The 14,741-nt window shown below is 55.9% G+C and overlaps 1 protein-coding gene across 1 annotated transcript; it reads left to right on the top strand.

Annotated features, from left to right (window-relative positions):
* Window positions 1-4,321: 4,321 nt before the first annotated feature.
* On the top strand, window positions 4,322-13,488 carry LOC310849444 (uncharacterized protein). The gene is made up of 9 exons (XM_083749631.1): window positions 4,322-4,418; window positions 6,166-6,221; window positions 7,218-7,268; window positions 7,744-7,800; window positions 8,371-8,406; window positions 8,806-8,940; window positions 9,666-9,710; window positions 10,113-10,157; window positions 11,807-13,488. Exons 1-9 carry the CDS (start codon window positions 4,402-4,404, stop codon window positions 11,812-11,814), a joined length of 450 nt encoding a protein of 149 aa, XP_083605757.1. The 5' UTR covers window positions 4,322-4,401; the 3' UTR covers window positions 11,815-13,488.
* The last annotated feature ends 1,253 nt before the right edge of the window (window positions 13,489-14,741 follow it).

The raw sequence follows: 14,741 nt of genomic DNA, 5'->3' as shown, positions 1-14,741 counted from the left end.
CTGAGCCCCCCTGAGCCCCACACTCTCGGGAGGCCCCAGAGCCCAATCGCCCTCTGCAATCTCCTGAGCCACCCCTCCTGGAGACCCTTTCATCTGGGAACAAAAGCGCATTGAGCCCGGAGCAAAGAGCCCCTTGTTCTGCCAGGCCCAGGGAGGTGGGGGGAAGAATGCCAGGAGGGAGGGGCTGCCGCCCTTCGCAGACATCCAGGCTACACCTGCCTGCTCAGGAGATTAAAAGCCCCCCCTTCCCGACCCCTGGGGGGCATCCGTGGCCTACCTGGGCGCAAAGAGGGGGAGCCAATTACACAACTGCTTAGAGCAGAAAGGTTTCAGGAGGGAGTTTGTTGTGGATCTCCAACCTGGCGCCCTCCTGGTGTTTTGGACTACAACTCCCATGAGCCCCAGTCAGGATGTTGGATCTGTAGTTCGAAACCTCTGGAGGGTGCTCCGTCGAGGAAGGCTGTTCTATTGCCATCTTTTAATGTCAAGAAGCCCAGCTGTACCCCCAGGGACAACTAACCTGGTGAGACACATGCTTCAGGCCTGCAAGATGCCTGCGTTGACAGTCACAGGATTGTAGAGCTAGAAGGGACCCCAAGGGTCATCTAGTCCAACCCCCCGCAATGCAGGAATATTTTGCCCAACACGAGGCTCAAACCTGCAACCCTGAGTTTAAGAGTCTCATGCTCAATATACGAGTTGAGGAAAATGTTCCAACTAACATTTGTAAAAAAGCCTGAAGCATTTTTGTTAGGGATTGTAGGAAAATACCTGCCAAGGAAATTGAAAAACATCTTCATGTATGCGACAACGGCAGCAAGAGTCTTAAGAGCACAAGGATGGAAGAACGAGGAAATCCCAACCAAAGAACTGTAGCAAGAGAAACTGATGGATTAAGCGGAACTGGCGAATTTGACACACAAACTGTGTGATAAGGACAACTGTGACTTTAAAGAAGAATGGGAACCTTTTACAAAGTACTTAAAGAAACAACAAAATGAACTGGACTCTTTGGCAGGTTTTGAATAAACTTTCACAAACCTTTTATTGCTAATATATAGATAGATAAATTAGGGATATTTACAATTTTATAATATGCTGAGATTAACATGTGCTGAAAAACCAGAGAGAGGAATTGAAGGAAGTTGGGGGGGGTTCTGGTTTGGGGGGAAGGGGAAAATGGGGGGGGAATAAGGATGATATGTTTTTGATAAATTGTTATGTTGAAATTCTTAATATATATATTTTTAAAAAGAGAATCTTATGCTCGACCTGCTAAGTTACCCCAGGCATTTAGTGAGGGGCAGGGGCGGGTGCCCCCGAAGCTCTCCTCTGCCCACGAGGTCGCCCTCCCGCCCCATGCAGGGGTCCTGCTGGCAGCCTCCCCTCGCCTTCCTCCCCCTCGCTCTGCTCAGCTGGGACCGGGGAGGCGCCCGGAATGCGCGCTGCCTCGTTGCGCGCTGCCCCGCCGGCCGCCAGCAACCAGCTCAGGTGCGGCGGGGCTTCTCGCGCAGCTGGCCCCCTTTCCCCGCCCGGAGCCAGGGGCCAGAAGCCCCGTCCCGGAGGGCCAGGCCCCGGGGACTCCCTGGAGCCCGCGCACATGGCTGCAGGCGAGAGCTGATCCCGGGGAAGGCTTTACGAGCCGACGGGGAGCCTGGCGGCTGCCTTTCATGCGCCCCAGCTTGGTTGCCGGCCAGCTGCCGGGCCGGGGTCTGCACAGTGTTCTCCAGGCAGGTGGGAGGAGGGGGAGCAGGAAACCCACCCCCACCCCCAGCAGCTCCCCGCTCCTTCGGCTGCATTGTCCGGGGGCCAAATTTCCAGGTTAGGAAGCAGGCCTTCTCCTTCCTCCAAGCCCTTTGTCTCCAGAGATGCACATCAAAGGCTCCCGGTTCAAGAATCAGGGCAGTCGCCTTCGTAAGGCCTGGACTCGCAAGCAGGAAGGAGGCAGCGGTCACAGCCAACGGGAAGGGTTCGCAAGTCATCTAGTCCACACACACCCCCCCTCTGCAGTGTAGCAATCCTTTGCCCAAGGTGGGCTTGAAAGTGTAAAGACAAAGGCTTTGATCCTGCCCGGAGTATGATAAGTTTGGCAGTTTCAAGTCTGGCGGGTGAGCCTGAGATTACAAGTCTCACGCTCTGCCAAGCTGTAGCTAAGTTTCCTGCGTTGCAGGGTGTTTCCCAACCTTGGGCCTCCAGCTGTTTTTGAACTACAATTCCCATCATCCCTGACCACTGGTCTTGCTAGCTAGGGATGATGGGAGTTGTAGTCCAAAAACAGCTGGAGGCCCAAGGTTGGGAAACACTGGACTAGATGACCGGGGGGGTTTCTTCTAACTCTACAATTTTGCTAATTCTAACATTCTCTCTCTCTCGCTCTCTCTTACACACACACGCGCGGGGGGGGGGGAGAGGGAGAGAGGGAGAGGGGGGGAGAGAGGGAGAGAGAGAGAGAGAGAGAGAGAGAGAGAGAGAGAGAGAGAGAGATCCTGATTTGGTTCCACACTCCCATCAGTCTTCCATCCAGTGGGGATCTGCATTTGGCACCACTTTAAAAAGGCACCAGGAACCTCTCCATTGTGAAGGAAATCAGCCCTGAGTGCTCACTGGAAGGACAGATCCTGAAGCTGAGGCTCCAAGACTTTGGCCACCTCATGAGAAGAGAAGACTCCCTGGAAAAGACCCTGATGTTGGGAAAGATGGAGAAGGGGACAAGGAGAAGGGACAACACAGAGCTGGCACAGGAGCAGCCCGGGTGCCAGGGGCCACTGCAGCTGCCTCAGTCCTCCCCGGGGGCAGGCAGGCAGTCAGGCAGCCCTTGCAACCAGATCCAGCCCCACAGGCCCTGTGTCAGCCCTGAGAAAGCCTTTAATCCAGGAGAGCCGAGAGAGGCCCCGAACAAAAGCACATTGAGATGCTCCACAGCCACAAAGGGAGCTTTGTTCTGGCGCTGGCACTTTCCGCATTGCTGGGGGGGGGGGCGTGGAGAGGTGTATCTGGCCGGGGGGGGCAAGGGGGGCTTCATCTGCTCAGGCGATGAGGAGGGAGGACCCCAGGCCTGGACCGTCCTGGCAGGCTCTTCCTACAGTCATGCCTTGTGGGTGGGTGGGTGGGTGGGTGGATAGACAGACAGACAGACACTGTATAGATAATTCATCATCAAAGCAAAGTTATTCTCTGTAGTCTTTGCACCCACACTTCTTTGGCCATCCCTCGTAGCCGAGTAAGATTGTCTTCCATAAGCACGGTTTTAACAATGAGTCCGTAAGGGACTGTGGAGGCCAATTCTGGATCCACACGTCCTTCCACAATAGGGACTGAGTGGTGACCCCATTGGGTGGGGTAATCCAGTCAGGGGGAAAGGGAGGCAGACTATGTTTAGGGCACCTTTTCTAGCCCCTCCCCTTTTCAGGGTGAGCAGAGTGGATCCTAAAAAGGGCTGCTCAGTCATGGATACATCTGCTGATCTGCTCAACTGCCTCCTTCCTTGAGCCAGAACAACTGAATCTGTATCCACCGCCCACGTGCCGGTTCATGACTAGGGGCTTCCAGATTTCACGATCCTGCCCCCATTACCATTCGCCGATCGCCATGGAACTTTTGGGTTTGGGGATGGGTTTCTGGAAGACGCCTGTAAATGAATTTGTTTTGTGTGTGAAGATCAGTGCACGCTGACCAATGCACACTCTTCGCAGAAGAGCTCTGTTCCGATCCAGCGAGTGAGGGCACCACCCACACACCCCGCACTGAACTCCCAATTGTCCTTTGTGCTAATAAAGGAGTCCTTGCGTTCCACTGAACAAACTCCCCTCTTTGCTGCCTGGGTTAATTGATGGGGAGCAGGTGCCAAGCTCCAGGAAGGGCACCTGAGACTTTCATCATGGCGTAAATAATCCCTCCAGTTAAAAGCATCTCAGCTAGCAAAGTCTCCCTGGGAAGACTCTCTCTCTCTCTCTCTCTCTCTCTCTCTCTCTCTCTCTCTCTCCCTGAGGAGCTGCTGGCAGCCTGAGAGCAGCAGGCGATGCTGGGGTACCTGTGCCCGGGTCTGGGGTTGGACTTGGGCTGGTGTCAGGCAGGGCAAGGAAGGGCTGCCCCTCATGGCTGGGCACCCCCCACCTTTGCTGCACAGCGGCAGGTGGTGGTGGGGAGGAAGCCCCCTGCCCCTCAGGAAGGGAGCCCAGGGGCTGCTCAGGGGCCTCTGTGGCTCTGCCCCTCCCACAGCAGCCACCCATCACCCTCCTGCCCGCCTCTGGATTGGCTGGCCCCTCGCAGCCGGCTCCCCCCTGGAAGGGACAGACCCATATATTGGGCCTCCCATGGCTCAGCACACAGAGTGTTTCTGCCTCCCCCAGAGTTCCTGAGACTGGACCCCAGGACCGCCCCAAGCACCAGACGCCCAGGATCATGCGGGCACAGCACAGGTGGGTGCCAACTTTGCTTGGGCGCAAAAAGGGGACCCTGTGGGTGGGCTGGGTCCATGCACCTGTTTGCTCCAGGTGAATCCAGGTTTAGATCCCTGCCCAGGTGTGGGCAGAACAGATCAGCCTCCCCCCTCTCTCTTTTCCTCAATTTCCCTCCTGTTATATCTGCTGCCAGGGAGCCTGGCTCAGTGTCTGGGGTGGAAGCCTGTCGGCCAGAAAGCTGACCAACTGTGGACCGCACTGGGCAGTGGGTGGTCTGGAGTCAGTCACCTGTTGAAGGATGGCCTTGCAGCAGGGTCCGTGTGCATTGGGGGCTGGGCACCTGCTGAGTTGCCCCCAGGACCGGAGGAGGCGTGGGAGGTGGCAACCAGAGGGGGGGCCCTCCAGTGCTGTGCTCTTGCCCTGGCCTGTGGTTCAGCCGTGGAGCTTCTGTTTGGATTCAGGAGGTCCCATGGCATCTCCAGGGGGGCCTGATCAAGGACTCCTTTTCTTCCTAGAACCCCAGGGATCTGATTCTGTTGCTCAGTAGCCATTGCACTTTTTAATTATTTCCTCTTGCAAATGTTGAGCAAAATGCAATATTTAACAGTTGCTATGCTTTATAATCTACTTTGAATTGACAAATTCAAAAATATGTTTTATCCACAAAGATGTAAACCCCAAAGCACTGTTCAACTGAATATTTATTTATTCATTTAATTTCCTTTATAAATTGCTTCTCGTAAAGCTTCCCAAAGTGATTTCACAATGAAAACATATGTATATACAGACTGGCTTATCCACACCTCCCCTTGTTCTGCTGCTTCCCTCACCCTCCTGGAAAAAACCCTGCTCTTTAGTGCTCAATTGGAGCTAACAGGAATTTGGGTTTTCCCCAGATTGCCATTTGTTCTGATGTATCACTAAAGAGTAGGTTTTCCCTTGGAAGGCAGAGGGGCAAAGGGAAAACTGCCAGGACTCACCTGCACATGACAGCTATGTACATTTTACAACTTGTTATGTGCTGTAAGCCTCCCAGAGTGGCTGGGGAAACCCGGCCAGATGGGTGGGGTATCAATAATAAAATCATCACCATCAAGGAATCAGCAGGGTCTCACTTCTACAGCTTCTCCTCTGCAGTGGGCAGGGTTTCTCCAGCAGCTCCTCTCCACTGCCAGGTGGTTGTTCTGCGGGAGATTTTCTGAGGGAATCGTGCCCCATCAGAGCTGGGCAGGAGAGGAGGAGACTGCTGCCTTGTTGGGGGCGGGCGGGGTGTCTCCCACTTCAGGCAGCCCCAGAGTGGTTCTGGCAATTCCTGGGCTTCTAACAAACAACGCAAGATTTGCTGGCAACACAGACTTTAGAGGACCCTAAGTCAGAGTGAGATTCAGGTCTCACTCCCAATATCCGTTTTGAGTGCCAAGAGCCAGCCTAGAAGACAAAGTTGAATGGGAGTGCCACTGAGCATGTACAGAATGCCCCCCCACTTCTGGGATCAGGGGTGTGACTTCCCAGCAGGCCCCTCTCTGCTGCTGAAGAACCTGATGAACTTTTAAAACGATATTATTTCTGATTTAAGCGCTTAAAGCTCTTCCCATACCTTTGCACAACCAGCCATCCTTACAACAAAGCCACGAGGCAGGACCAGGGACGTCACGGCTGAGCTGAGATTTCTGGTGTGGCTCAAAGCTCAGACTCTTAACCACTGTGATGTTAATGCTCCAGCCCCTTCTCCACTCTCAGCCCCCTCTTCCTTTCCACCCCGCAGGTTCCTCTTGCTCACGGCAGTTGCGGTTCTGCTCCTGGCCATTGTGGTGGCAGATGGTGAGTTGCAGTCGGCACTTGGGTGGGTGGAGGGAGGGGGGGCCTGAAGTTGGGGGTGTGGGACCCCCAGAAAGGAAAGAGGAAGAGGCACTTGTAGCTGGCCAGCATCCTGCAAAGCAAAGAAGCAGCTTGCACCCCAAATACACAACCTCTGAGCGGTGAGAGACTCCTGGGATTCCCAGCACTTTTCCACTGTCCAGTTTCCTTGGGAAGAAGGTGAGCAGTTTAGAATATAGGGTTTTCAGAAAGACATACTGGTATATGCAATGAGCATAGGCTGGAGGGGCTCATAGCATTAACCCCACAACAGATCCTGCTTCTATATTAGTCACAGCTTTGGATCCAGCACAGATCAAGCAGGTCTCTGTGTCTCCCCCTTCCAGCCTTCTTGCAGCTCATATGAACATCCTCTGGCTATTGTTCTCCTAAATAGCAGCCAGGGGAGGGGAGGGTGGAGGAAAAGCCCCCCCCCCCATTAGCCTGGAGGGCCCCCTCACTTAGTTGGAGCTCTTGCATCCCAGCTCATGCTTTTGTGAGGCTGATGAGGACACTTAAGCAGCCAGCTACTGCAATGGTCTTACACATGGGTAGGCAAACTAAAGCCCGGGGGGGGGGGGCTGGATCCGGCCCAATCGCCTTCTCAATCTGGCCCACGGACAGTCCAGGAATCAGCGTGTTTTTACATGAGTAGAATGTGTCCTTTTATTTAAAATGCATCTCTGGGTTATTTGTGGGGCATAGAAATCCGTTCATTATTTCCCCCCACAAAATATAGTCCGGCCCCCCACAAGGTCTGAGGGATAGTGGACCGGCTCCCTGCTGAAAAAGTTTGCTGACCCCTGGTCTAACAAAGAGGCTGGACCAGCTAGTTCAGGAACCTCCTCTGTACAATTCGAACCCTTGCTGGGTACAGGACTCCAAGAAATGGAGGGGCCTTGGGGCATCATGCAGACTGACCCTCACAACCCACAACCGCTTCTCTCTCCCTCTCTGCAGAGCCCCTGAGCTCCCCAAGTCCCACTTCCCCCGCAGGCAGCCAGACAACAGGTATGTCTAAGGGGGCTTGACTTTTGAGGGGCAAAGTCCTTCCCCTTTGCGGGCAGAGCAGCAGCTCCACTTGCCAGGGCAGGAACCAAGTGCTACTGTGATCAGCTCAGCTCCTGGAGCAAAGGACTGGGTGCCAGAGATTCAATTTCTTTTACCAGAATCCCTGCGATGAAGAGAGCAGCAGAAAGGCTGAGCCAGGAGGGGGGTCCAGAAAGCAGGAAGGAAAGCAGACTTCCCGCAGTCCTCCAGCTCCAGATGTTTGGGACTACAACTCCCATCAGCCTGAGTCAGGCACCATGCTGTCTGCTGGAAGCTGTAGTTCCAAACATCTGGAGGGCGCCAGGTTGGGGGCAGCTGGCCTGAACCTGTTTGGGGCTCTGGGTGGCTGAGGGGGAAATGCCCAAAGGGGCTTCATCGCACGGGACCCCCAACCCCCTTCAGCTTCTCTCTCCCCCCCCCCCCCCGTCTCTTGCAGAGCCCATGGCAAACTCAGAGCCCATCATCTCTGGCAAATCAGAGGCCTCGGGAGAAAGTAAGTGGAATCCTGGAAGCCAGAGATGCTACTTTGGCAAAAGAGGGGGATCAGAGAATCAGAGAAGTCCAGCCCCTAATAATAATAATAATTTATTTATATCCTGCCCATCCAGCAGGAATCACAGCTAAAGACTCTCTGAGAGATGGCTCAAGTCAGGGGGAGATTGCTGTGGAGGCTCAGGTGTGAGAGCGACGCCCTCTGCTCATGCCCAGGGACACTCTTGCCCTTGCTGCTACTTCACAACATCCCCCTGGAGAAGAGCTCTAGCAGTCCAAGGGTGGCCACAAACTACTGCCTGCAGCAGTTGCATGCTGCTCCCCCCCCCCCCATTACGCCTTCCTTGGCCATGCAGAGACTCAGCCCCTGAGCTGGGTCCACGTTCTAAAATGAGCTGTTCAAGCTTGGGACTCGCTTTGGCTCCTGACCGACAGCCCACAGGGAGATGGAGGCCTGGACTGGAATGTCATCCAATGTCTAGAGGCTAAAGGGTTGTGGGGAGGCAGAGGATGGAGTGGGGTTCAGCCTCTCTGCCGTGCATCATTTGAACACCTGTCTCCATGTCCACAGGTGAGATCGGAACTCCTGCAGATCCCATGACCACAGGTAGACATGACCCAGCAAGCTCCCCTCCCCTCCCCTGGCCCCCTTTGTGCCCCTTTGCCTCCTGAGCCCTCCAACTGGCCCCTTCTCTGTTGGAGGACGCAGCTGTGTATTCTGGGACCCCTGAATGGACCGGCTGCCCCCAGGCGAGGTGGAGGGTGTGCTGCCCCCATTGCCAACCCACAACTCGAAGGCCTGACCCAGCTGCCAGTCAAGGCAGCTTCCCAGCAGCCAAGGGGTGGGAAGCACCTTTCCTTTGGACCTCAGGTGGCAAAATGCCTTGGGCTGGGCTGGCACCATCCCTGCTCACTTTGAGGGCTCCCAGCCCCCCAGTATGACCCCCTCGTACCGAGAGGCAATGCCCCTGTTTGCTGATTCCTCTCTCGCTCCATCCCTGGACAGAGGTGGCCCCCGTGAGCTTTGCAGGGGCCAATCGCGCCCACACAGATGAGGTCAACGGGGACATGATGCTCAACAGTGATGCCTCCAACCTGGGATCCTTCAGCTTGGACCCGCTGCCCGGAGACGCCCAGAGTGGTACGTCTGCCAGTCTGGCTGCCCTTGCCTTCTCATGGGTCCTTAGAATCTTAGGGGACCTGTGGGTCATCTAGTCCAACCCCCTGCAATGCAGGGACCTCATCTAAAGCATCCAGGTGGCCTCTGCCTATGAACCTCCAAGGAAGGAGAGTCCATCACCTCCTGGGGGAGACCCCTCCACTGTCTAGCAACCCCTCCTGTCAGTTCCCCTATTCCCTTCTAATGGGGGGCTCTGACCTCAGCTGCCCTGACTTACAAGCCAGCCCTCCCCCAGGCCTGGCTGTGACTCCACAGAAAGCCCTGCCAGTGCCTCTTCTGATCCTCTCAAGGTTCGGGTCCAGGGGTGCCAACGTGAATAAAATATGGGGCGTCCTGGTAAGCCCTGTCCCTCGATCACATGATGTGGTCGCATGCACAACAACTGAATGGCAATGCCCATCAAATGGGGGGGGGCTCTTAGGAGATGGCTCCTATGTTCGGGTCGGTTCGCAAAACCCCAGTGTCACCTGGTCCTACTAGCAGAGGCTGATGGGAGATGTGGTCCATCTGGAGGGCACCGTCTTGGGGACGGAGAAGAGCTGCTGGCTCCTTGGAGACCTTTGTAAACCACCCTGGGAGGGCAGTGGAAAGTCCTTGAGACCCGGCACTGCCCAGGCCACCTCTCAGCCCCACATGCCCATCTGTGGGATATGGAAGGGACCTCTGTCTCTCTCTGGTTTCTCTAGGTCCCGCCATGGATGTTCCTGCTCATTCCCACGAGTCCCAAGAAAGTAAGTTCTTCCCGGGTTGGGAGTCACATCGGGGTCTTGGAAAATGGGCGACTCCACAGAGGGTCTCTTGCGCTTGATGCAAAGTCTCTGTGTGGGGAGAACCCCTCCAGAGGGCTGTGCAAGGCTCTGTCCTGGGGGAGGCAAGCAGCGTGGGAGACTTAGGGGAGACCCTTCTGGGGCAAGGCTTGGCTCAATGGCTGCTGGTCATGGTGGTTCTGCCTCTGAAGGGCAACTGCTGGGAATCACAAGTGAGGAAATGGCTTTTGCGCACAAATCCTGCTTTTGGGTTTCCCTTAATTGGCATCTGGTTGGATGCTGGACTGGGTGGGCCCCCTTTGGCCTGATCCTGCAGGCTCCTCTTACCTTTACTCTAGCTGTAATCTGGGATGTTTTCCTCCCCAGGCTTGGACCATGAAGTGGATTCAGAGGAGACCCTCGCCTCCCAAGATAAGTGTCCCACGAAGGGCCACAGCCCTGGTTGGCCCCTGGGAGAACAGGCTGCTGGCCTGATTCTGAGGTTCATTTCACCTTGAGTTAGTGGGATGCCTCTCCAATGCTCTCATCCGCTGGGGCCCCACTCCTGATTTTTCATGCTGACCCCTGAAATGTCCCCACTTTTGACCCCTGAAGGCATTGCAGTTGGGTCCGCTTCCTGCTCAAGGCCGCTGTGGCCTCTACTGTGAAATGCACTTCTGACCCCTAAAATCAGGGGTGGGGTGTTCCAGATGTTGCCAGGCTCCAGCTTGCACCAGCCCCCGTCAGGGAGTGAGGATCCTGCCGTCCCACAACATTTGCAGGGTCACCAATTTGCCGCATGTCCTCTTGTCCCTCGAGTGTCGGGGAGCAGAGCTGGTTCAGAATGTGCCGTTCCCAGGAACAAAGACCTCCTCCCTGGCACCATGGAGCCCTGGGAAGTGGGCAAGCCGTCGTGTCTGGGGGGGGAAACCCTGATTCACTCCAGGCCCACCCCATGCCCTACACAGAGGGAGCATGTGGGGCAGGCTGTGCCCATGGGGCACCCAACCAGATTTGCTTGCAGGAACCTTGCAAAGGAGGTGATACGACCCCCTTTCCTTATTGAGCATTCGCTCCCGTCAGATTGTTGGGAGGTTGTACAGCAAGGAGTGTTTCTAGATTGCAACAGGGGCCACAGCTCAGCGACAGAGGAGCATCTGCCTGACAGAAGAAGGTTCCAGGTTCAATGTGCAATGGCAGCTGCAGGCAGGGTTGGAGAGACTCCCTGGAAAGCCGCTGCCTGTCAGTGTAGACAGTACTGGGCTCTAGATCAGCAGGTGGCCGGTCCACTGTCCCTCAGACCTTGTGGGGGGCAGGACTATATTTTTTTGGGGGGGGGGGAGAATGAATTCCTATGCCCCACAAATAACCCAGATTCATTTTAGATAAAAGCACACATTCTACTCATGTAAAAACACCAGACAGGTCCCACAAATAACCCAGAGATACATTTTAAATAAAAGGAGACATTCTACTCATGTGAAAACACGCTGATTCCTGGACCGTCTGTGGGAAGGCAATTGGGCTGGATCCGGGCCCCGGGCCTTAGTTTGTCTACCCATGCTCTAGATGGACCAGGGCTCTGACGTGGTACAAGGCAGTGCCCTATGTGCCATCCCAATCTCCCTTCCTCCACCACCATGAATTTTACTGTGTTTCTTGGTGCATTTTGTCCTATCAAAATGTTTTATTTTTTAAAGTAGATTTGTTGTGCCAGAACACTTTAGGCATGAGCCTCGATTTCCTGTGTTCCTGCAAAAGAGTGGCAGCCTGGGGGGGGGCTCACTCAGCCTCCCAAAGCAGCAGCTCCTGGCCCCCTTGCATGGGCCTTTCAAAGGAGGCTTGTACCAGGAGGGTCCTTCAACTGCTGCCCCCTCCAAACATCACCAAGGACCATCCTTGGTCCAACAGATCTGGCACTGACGGCTTGGCAAACTCTGGCGTGGCTCAGAGTTGGAAGGGAATCCATGCAGGAGACCCATGGCTCACTTGAGAGGCTTGTGGGGGTCTGTGAGGCTGGCCAGTTGGCCTGAGGTGCCGGCCAGGGAGATGAGCGGCTTCTTCTCTTTTCTTCTCCACAGGCATGTGAGGAGCGCTGCTGCCTCCTCCTCCTCCCCCCCTTGCTGAAGGCCCTGAGATGCCCCAGTGGACAGCCGTCGCCCGCCTGCTCCTGCGCTGCCGACTGAGCCTTTGCTTCCTCCTGCAGACTCCCCTCTCCACCCCCTTGTGCTTTTCACGCCACCTCTCCTGCCACGGCTGGCCACAGGATATGCTTGGGGGTGGGGGAGCAGGAGGTGCCACCCCCAGTTCGCACTGAGCCCCCCAGCCTCCTCCTCCTCTTCTCCAGCCAGGCCCACAGGCCTGAGCTGCTCCTCGGACACAGAGGCTCAAGGACTGGGGCTTTTTCTAGAGCCTTGGAGTTGAAAGGAACCCCAGGGCCATGTAGCCTGACTCATGTTCGAATGCAGGAACCTGCCCACTGCCCCAGGTGTGCCAGGCTGCACAAGCCAAAGCTCCAGTCAGCGAGCCAAGCCACACACTGCCTGCCTGTGCACAGGAACCCAAATGAAGGTGTCCTAGAGGAAAAGGCCTCTCCCTGCCCGCTGCCAAGCAACCAAGCCTGGCCATTAGCAGAGCAAAACCTGGGACAGCAGCTTTGACCCGCTGCTCTCTGGTGTCCTGCTTCCAGCTGCTTCCAGCTGCAGGAGCCTCCTCCCCAGGCTTCGCTTCCGGATCCTAGGCAGCTAGTCCCAGCCGCGTGTTGGGTCTCAGGGTACCCCAGGTCCCTCTCGCCCCAGCCTTCGGGAGTCTTGGTTGCCTTCTTGGCTGCCAGCCCAAGCAAGTTTCTAGCCAGAGCTTTCTGTGGCCTTTGGGCCACTGGTGGGGTGTGAGAACGTGTCCCAGCATGGAAGGTGAGGCCCCAAGAAGCGGAGGAAGAACAAAGCAGAGTCTGGTTGTCTGGGAGCTTGGAGTAGCTCGCAGAACAGAGGGGTTTCCTGCTGTGTCTGCACAAGGACCCATAACTGGCCAGCAATGAGCTAGGCAGTCCGGGGGTCACTGGTATGCCACTTGCTGTGCAAGCAGAAGCAGAAACTCCCAGATAGCTTCTCTAGGAAGGGCTGAGATTCCCTCTGATATCCAGGAGAGCTGCTGCCAGCCTGTGCAGGCAATACTGAGCTAAGTGGAGCGACAGTCTGACTCGGCAGAGGGCAGCTTCCTAGATTGCAGGGTGGGAGGCTGGCTGGCTGGCTGGCAGCAGTGCCAGTCTTTGATTCCTTTGATTTGGGTGGGTGTGGGAAGCACATAGGACTAGACCAGGTGTTTGGGGCTACAACTCCCATCAGCCCCTGCCAGGCAGGAGAGGTTGTCCAAAACCTCTGGAGGGCACCAGTTTCTGCCATCAGCTCCACCCCCTCCCCCAGCTGGATTGTGACCAGTCCTGCTGCAGGGCGGAGGAGCCCCGTCCTAATTCCGAGGCTTGGATTTCTGAGGGCAGTGCCCACCTTGAGGCAGCGCCTGGGGCTGGCCAGGAGTCAGGCTGCTGTGTGTGTCTGGTTTGGGGAGGGGGCTTCTGTTCCCAAGGGGTCGTGTGGCTAGCCAGTGCCTTGCCAGCCTTTTCCCTGTGGCCCTGGGGGTTGGGGTGCCTTTTCTGTTGCTGTCCTGACCTGCTCTTGCCGTCCTATGTCCTGTTCATGCACGCAGGTGTGGGCCTGCCTCCTTGTTCAATAAAGACAAGCAAACCACGTGAAGAGTTGGTGTCCCAGCACAGCAGGGGGGGCGCTGGCCCTTGAGCCACGTTCCAACTGGGGCCTCAGAACGCAGGGAGGGAGGGAGGGGGAAGACAGAGCCATATGACAATGGAACAAACTCCTTGGGAAGGTGGGGTGTTGTGGATTAGTCATACCTCAGGTTGAATGTGCTTCGGGCTGAGCGCATCTGAGTTGCGCTCTGCGGCAACCCGGAAGTTACTTCCGGGTTTCGCCGCTCACGCATGCGCACTCAAAATGACATCATGTGCATGCACGGAAGCGGCAAAATGCGACCCATGCACATGTGCCGTCACATCTTACGTTGCGTTCAGGACGCGAACGGGGTGTGTGTGTCATTTTTAACTCTACAATTCCATAATTCTAAAGGCTTGACAAGGCTGACCAAAACCACCTGCCACCCCAAAAAGGTCATGTCAGGGCAAGCTTGGCATATTTTTGCCCAGTTCAATGTGGCAGGGCTGGAGCTGTCAGAGTTCAGCAGTTCACTGTGCTGAATTTGTGACTGACCAGGAGACTTGCAGCCAATTTTAAGGCTAGCTGTCTGTTGCCGGCTCTTCTCACTAACCCACACAGCCCCTCTTGACCAGAAGCCCTTTCTACGACTCTGCGTGTGTCCCTGACTTGCCCTCGCTGTCACATTCCACATGCCACCCCCTCTGCTGACACGTTCCCCAAAAGGTCTTGGACCAGCAGCCTCTGACCCTCCCTTGCCAAACGAGAAAACAGGGGGATTGCTACATGCAGACCATTAAAAGGCAGGAGGTCCAGAGTCGGAAAAGCATAAAAAGCATTTGGAGCATGAAAAGCTTCACAGCTGGGAAATCTAGAGCTGAAGGCCGAGGTCCCTGGCACCCCAAAACGGCCCCTCTGCAAGCCCAGTGAGCTGTGGGGCAACTGTACTGGGCTGATGGATGCCCCAGGCCTGGCCAGAGCCTCACAGCCCCCCACCTCGGTTTTTGTAAGAGGGCGGCCAGGTTGCAAGGCCCTTCTGCTCCCTGCTTGGAGGGCCCAAATTCCCCACCTCCTTTGGACACAGAGAGCCTGAGAAGATCAGCAGAGAGAGGCCCCTGCCTTGGTTTTCTTTTGAAGGATGCAACTGGCTCATTTTCGTGCTGCAACCAAGAGTCTTGCCTGGGGTGGGTGGGTGGGTGGGAGGCAACCCACTGGCTTCTCTGTAGGATCCCGCCCCCTGGCTGCTTGGGCAAGGCAGGCCACAGTTCACTGATCCTGATCCGCAAACTCAGCG

The sequence above is a fragment of the Podarcis gaigeae genome (assembly GCF_964106915.1).
Source record: "Podarcis gaigeae genome assembly, chromosome: 7".
In the NCBI taxonomy this organism is placed as follows: domain Eukaryota; kingdom Metazoa; phylum Chordata; class Lepidosauria; order Squamata; family Lacertidae; genus Podarcis; species Podarcis gaigeae.
The sequence above is the reverse complement of the archived record's forward strand: the minus strand, read 5'-3'. Positions and strand labels throughout refer to the sequence as shown.